This window comes from Aegilops tauschii, chromosome 3 (assembly GCF_002575655.3).
Source record: "Aegilops tauschii subsp. strangulata cultivar AL8/78 chromosome 3, Aet v6.0, whole genome shotgun sequence".
Taxonomy (NCBI): Eukaryota; Viridiplantae; Streptophyta; class Magnoliopsida; order Poales; family Poaceae; genus Aegilops; species Aegilops tauschii.
The window spans coordinates 108,689,065-108,695,416 of record NC_053037.3 but is presented as its reverse complement, the minus strand read 5'-3'; the positions used below and the strand labels follow the sequence as shown (position 1 = coordinate 108,695,416).

The 6,352-nt window shown below is 48.0% G+C and overlaps 1 protein-coding gene across 1 annotated transcript; it reads right to left on the bottom strand.

The window, feature by feature from the left end:
• Positions 1 to 644: 644 nt before the first annotated feature.
• On the bottom strand, positions 645 to 1,815 carry LOC109787103 (uncharacterized). The gene has a single exon (XM_020345663.4). It carries the CDS (start codon positions 1,678 to 1,680, stop codon positions 1,114 to 1,116), a length of 567 nt encoding a protein of 188 aa, XP_020201252.1. The 5' UTR covers positions 1,681 to 1,815; the 3' UTR covers positions 645 to 1,113.
• Between the last annotated feature and the right edge of the window lie 4,537 nt (positions 1,816 to 6,352).

Genomic DNA, 6,352 nt, shown 5'->3' with positions numbered 1-6,352 from the left:
TAGCTGTGAGTCGCTAACTGTATCGCCGAGTTCGCGGAGCTCATCACCAATGGTCTTAACGCGCTGGCAGAACAGGTTCATCGGGGCGTCTCCTTGCACCATATTGCGAAGCTCGGTGTGGAGAGCGTTTTTCCGAGCGTCGGTGTTGCTTTGGAAGAGCTGACGGAGGGAGTGCCAGATGTTGGCAGCGGTGGCGCCGTCGTGATCGAGCATGTTGAAGATCTCGGTGGTGATGCGGGTGTAGAACCACTGGACGATCGCGAGATCGTCTTTCAACCATTGCGGATCGTCGGGGCGGGGAAGACAGTTGGCGGCGACATGCGAGCGCAGGTTGCAGCGGCCGAGGTGGAGATCGAAGAGATGTCTCCAATGATAGTAGTTGTGGGCGGCGAGATCAAGAACTATGGGGATGTAGGGGCTGACGTCGGAGATTGTGTCAGCAAGAGATATTGGTGCGGCGAGGATGGGTGCAGGGTAGTTTTGTGGAGCTATGGTGAGAGCCGAGAGAGAAGCGGCCGCGGCGTTGGCAGCCTTGGCGATGAGTGCGGCCCGGCGCTCGAAGTAGCCGGACGGCGGCGGCGGCGGTGGCGTTGTTGGCGGAGGCATACCCTAAACCCTAGGACCGGTATCTGATACCATGAAAGCTGAATGAAACTGTTGCTTGTTGATGATTTGGTGCGGCATACAAGAGTATATAAGAGGGTACAAACCAACTTGGGGTAGGGGTATAAAACTGACTTGAACTAGAAGTCGTATACCATAATGACTACTCTAACACATGGTACCCTAAAACAAAGACAGGGTGGTATATATATACATGCATCGTAGTAGACACCAAGCCGAGCATAGAAACGAAAAGAAAAAAAAAAAACAGGCCGAAAGGCTCTACACGTAGACAATTTTCGTTCGTCCTGAACTAGTACTGATTTTTTTTCTTCTTCTTTGTTTAACTAAAACTTATACTAATATCATGCAGCATATAGCACTGATGATTCCACACTGAGCTTGAGCTGTATGTACATACATAGCTTTATGAGATATACGTAGCTTTCACGATCCTCTTGCGTTGGCCTGCACACAGCCAGGCGAAAAGGAGGTCGGATACTCCTTTGACTATTTTTTCATGGCACAGTTGAGGTCCTTGGTGATGGCAGACATGCAGCTGGAACTCCTGGAGAGGCCACCGGCACGCGCGCTGTCCCTGGGGCTGTTGGACTTGCCCCTCTTTCTGAAGATCTCCCTCATGGCCTCCGTCTGCATGAGCACCGGGTTGGCGCGCCCCAGGCGGTTGAACCGCCCGCACACGGCGATGTGCGCGGCCAGCGCCTCCTCCGTCGTGCTCCGGCTCCTGTCCGCCTCGTCGGTCACCGCCGCCGCGCACAGCCCGCACACCCACTGCCCGCAGTACCGCTCCCGCACGCGCCGCACGTACTCGGCCGAGCACTCCTCCGTCATGCCGCAGCACTCGCAGCGCGCGTCGTCCACCTGCTCCGACACCGCCGGCAGCCTGGCCGCCGCGTCCAACACGGCCGCCTTCTTGGTGAACTCCAGGGCCAGGTCGGACATGGCGCGCTGGAGCCCCTCCATCGAGATCCTCCGCGGCTTCGGCTGCTGCCTCGGCCGCCCCATCGGCACCGCCTCCGCCGCCGCCGCCACCGCCGCGTCACCATTAGGCGCCATCGATCTAGCTAAGCTGCCCTTGATGCAAGAAACCAACCGCAAACTAACTGTGGAAAGCTCTGGCTGATTATCAAGCAGCTGACGTCTAGCAGCTAGTGAACTCTGACCGATTGCAAGTGTGAGTTGAATATCAATGTGAAGGAGGGGGCGAGCTTTATATACCGTCGAGGGATAGGGTACGTATGCATCCACCTCGCCGCTCACGGAGCGGCGCCGATACGTGTGGAGCGGACGAGTCGGTAGCTAGTCTCTGCTCGTGACATTCATAATTAAGAAGGCGAGAGAGATCACTTGGAAGCTGTAGATCTCTCAACATTCATATGGCTACGATTAGCTAACGGTTACTTGGTTCAGCTAGTGCTGATCGAGCTACAGGGCCTCAACGTCTCATGCTCGTGACCCGTGAGCGAGATCTTAATGCAGCTTGGGAAGGTGGCAGCTACCTCATCATCGACCTGCTCGAATTTTCTTATCCACGAGTAATAATATACTAGCAGTAGTGGCAAGCTAGCTAGCTAGTAGTGTTTGTGATACGCGAAAAATCATAATCGGAAAGATAAGCTCGTTATTTATGCATGCATGGTCTCAGCTTTCAGTGGTGCCATTGCTTCTATTTTTCCTCTCCAGATTTTTTTTTTGAAACAAAGGCAAAAGCTTTGCCTCATATATTAAATAAGGAGGAAAAAGAGTTTGTTACAACACACAGCCAAGAATCGGCATGACAATTATTCTCGCAATAAAAAAGACCCTAATTTCTTCGCCCCGGCCGTGACCCAAAGGTTTGTCTCATCGATGATGGTGTTGAGTAGGATTTGCGGTGATGCGCTCTTATGCCGAAACCTTGCATTAAGCTCGTTCCAGATAACCCACGAAACCAGCATTGTAATTGATGCCTTCACATTTCGGTCGCCGGTGCCCACGATGCACGTGCTCGCCCACCACTCGTGGACGGGAGTCGAACAAGTGCCAAGCGGAAGTATCAAAGTCGTACATGTGAAGCTTCTGAATCACCATGTTCCAAAGGCGGAGAGTGAAGCGGCACCGAAAGAACAAGTGGGGGCCCCCGCACAAGGGACAAGGGCCACAGTTTGGCCAACCTCGCCTCTCCAATCTGTCGGCAGTCCATATCCTATCCTGAAGCGCGAGCCAAGCGAAGAACTTGACTTTCGAAGGGGTCCAAATCTTCCAAACCATTTGGTCCATGGGGGAGAGGACCAAGCCCAAAAACTACGCCCTGTAGGCGGAGGCAGTGGAGTAGTGCCCAGAACCTGTGTGCTTCCACAGAATATCGTCCTCAACAAGCTCGTCCAGGTGCACCTCTTGCAGCAACGTCCAGAGGGTGAAGAATTGCGAGACAAGCTCGACGGAAACCGAAGCGGGTGGCCTGATTTTGATAATACACGCATTCTCCTTGAGGGCCTCCTGAACCTTTAAGCACTCTCAGGAGGAGGCCTCGAAAATGAGTGGAGCAATGTCTTTGGGCCTATGACCAAGGGGCCAAGCTCTCCAGGTTATTGAAAGTCGCAGGCTGGTTACTTGTCCTCTCCAGCCTCCACGATGAAGAACGACTGTTACACTTGGCCATCGTGATAGACATTTGTGCAGATAGTAAGTTGATGGACTTGCTCGACTTTTCTGGTCCACGAGTAATAATCCTACTTCGAGAGAATCAATCACTGAATTGCAAGAGAACACCATTCATGCATGGTTGCAACTTGCAGTGTGTTGCAATCGAAACTAATGGATGTGTCGCGCTGGTCACTTCCTGTCCGCTCCAGGATCAAGAGCGAGACATGGTGGAAAGGATGCATGCGTGAAGAACTACGTTGCAGTGAGACTCGAAATTGTCAGAAAAAGGCGCATTTTCTTAGAAAATAATAACACGTGACTGCCAGCAATCCCCCACATACGGCAGATCAGACACAAATGCTACTCCCTTCGTTCCAAATTAGTTGACTTGGAGTTATCTAGATACGGATGTATCTAACACTAAAACATGTCTAGATATATCCGTATCTAGACAAATCTGAGTCAATTAATTTGGAACGGAGGGAGTAGGTAGAAAGACCGTTATACTCCCTCCGTTTCAAAATAGATGACTCAACTTTGTACTATCTATTTTGGAACGGAGGGAGTATCAACCAAAAGTATACGGGCATTCCTCCCCTTCTGATCCTAAAGAAGCAGTGAGTTGAGCGTGTCTTTGACGACGATGATAAAAACAAGATTTGGAGAAACCAAAATGAAATTCTTAGCAAAGCAAGTGATCGATCACGGGCACTGTGGTGTGACTGTACCACATACCGCCGCACTGTGCGCGACGACATCCACAGAACCTCCCCAGCCACTCTAGGCCAAGCAGAGCGGGTAAGTACGTAACGTACCGACGTGCCGTGCGTCGCATGAAGAAGAAAAGGAAGAAACGAGGAGTGCGCAGTCACGAGAGGCTCGACCGGGCCGGGAAGATGTGCATGCGTGCATGGCTCTTTTTCGTTGCACTTGGACTCCCCACTCCCGCGCGTCACGCTCCGACAGCTACTCCTCGTCATTGGGTTTTGCGGCTGTGTGATTGTGCGCTTTCTCTCTCCCCCCTGCTCATCCGCTTGGGATCTTCCGGTCTTGGACTCGTGTCAGCGATCTTTTTTGTTTTTTAAATACTTCCTCGACACAAAATAAGTGTCGCGGTTTTTAACTAAGGTTAATCAAAGGAAGTATCAAACTCGCATTTTTTTAGGGAACGAACTCACATTATTACTTGTGTACTATACTTCCTCCAATCTAAAATAATTGTCGTGGTTTTTAGTTCAAAATTTGATCAAACCAAAATCGACAGGAATGCATAAGCCCGAAGGTGGTTCATCAAACCAAAATTGACATCTTGTAAGAAGCAAGGTCAAAGAACGTGCGAGGTTGTGATCTCCTTTGCTACTTCTATTTTCATGATGGATGGATGTCATTGTGAACTGCGACGGAGCCTCCTTGATCTCCCGAACAATAGTCAATATGACAGCATGAGCCCAGAAATGGTCACTTGAGGTTCTAAATCACCCGAAGGCAATTTGAAGCAACGCACATATGTATGACACTCAAATCCATAGCGAGAGCAAGCGCCTCACTACGCATCATGGCCTAGAGCGTTGCCGGATCGAAGCAGCCCACGATGGTGATGGACGAGGCCCTATGAACGCACCCTTGATGGTCCTACAGATTGCAAACACTACCCTAGGCCCGCCTCCTTTTCTCAGCGCCACGAGGACATTGATCTTCACTAATCCCGATGGCAGTGCAATCCAACTCTGAACATTGGCAATGAGCGCCCCTCCCCTAGTCACTTTCAAATTGTCTTCAACCAGGTCAAGTTCTCTCCAAAAATAGCCGGCGAACAGCTTTGATGTCCCCCGGCGAATTAATCTCCTTCTCAGATACAATATAGCCCAAAGCATGACAAGGATGTGTGTCCATGATTTCATGCTCAAAGCTTCCATGACTGTGAAAAGCCAATCCTTTGCCCCTGGTTCTTGAACTATGCAAATAAACGGTATGATGGCATCCTCAACTAAATCCCATACACACCCAGACATAGTGTAGTTGTGTGACAGACATCAACATACCATGTCAAAGACAAGTTTCTCTCTGGCAAGATGATTTGTACATTTTAAATTTGTAGTCAATTTATATGCTTCATGTCTTCATTTTGAAAAACAAGTTTATATATTGCATGCTCTGATTGTAGGTATATATTAGATACAACGTACAGTGAGAAATTCACATATACACTATGATTCATTCTACAACTCTAAAGATTTTCTCGGGTGCGTGGAGGAAACCAGTTGTAAAGGAAATCCGTCGAATTGGCACGCCGACTGCTGGGACCCACATGATATAAATGTGCTAAAAAATAAAAAGGGTAAAATGTGGCATAGCTTTCCCCAAATGAGGTAATCTTGATGAAAATCTTTAAATGGGACAATTCCTATCCAAAATACAGAAACATAGGGTACAAATTGGAATTTATCCTAAAGTTTTATTCTCCAAAAAAGAAGGAAAAAAAGTATACTTCTTTAGTCTTTGGTAATACCCTCACAATAAAATATACTACTTTAATTTTGACCAGGACTAGCTAAACTTACACTCAACCATCACGTGTCTAACGTTCATGAATTGCGAGAGGAGGCCATACATATCCTAGCTGAGTGTGAGTTGTAGAGATTCACAATGATGTTAAGCTACCCAATCAGCCAATTTTACCTCCTTGGTGCCATGTCAAGCTGGGGTCGGTCCTAAGATTTCAGAGGTTACGATGAGATTGGAATATAAGGCCTTTTATTCAAGACATTTGAAACAAACTCTCTCTCTCTCTCTCTCTCTCTCTATATATATATATATATATATATATATACACACACACACACACACACACACACACACACATATATATATATATATATATGATCGTATAATAATTGAAGTGTATACTTATAAGAAATTCCTAATTGTATTCGGGATATAAACCAAACTAGTTATTTGAACATTCAATTTTTGCAAGCATTGTTCGGGATAACGAACCAACCTAAACTTTGGATGGCTACATAGGAACCAATCCATGAAGAAAATAGGTGGATGGAAGTTTAAGTAAATCAACTATGAAGCAACTTTTTTGTGTTTCCTTCAA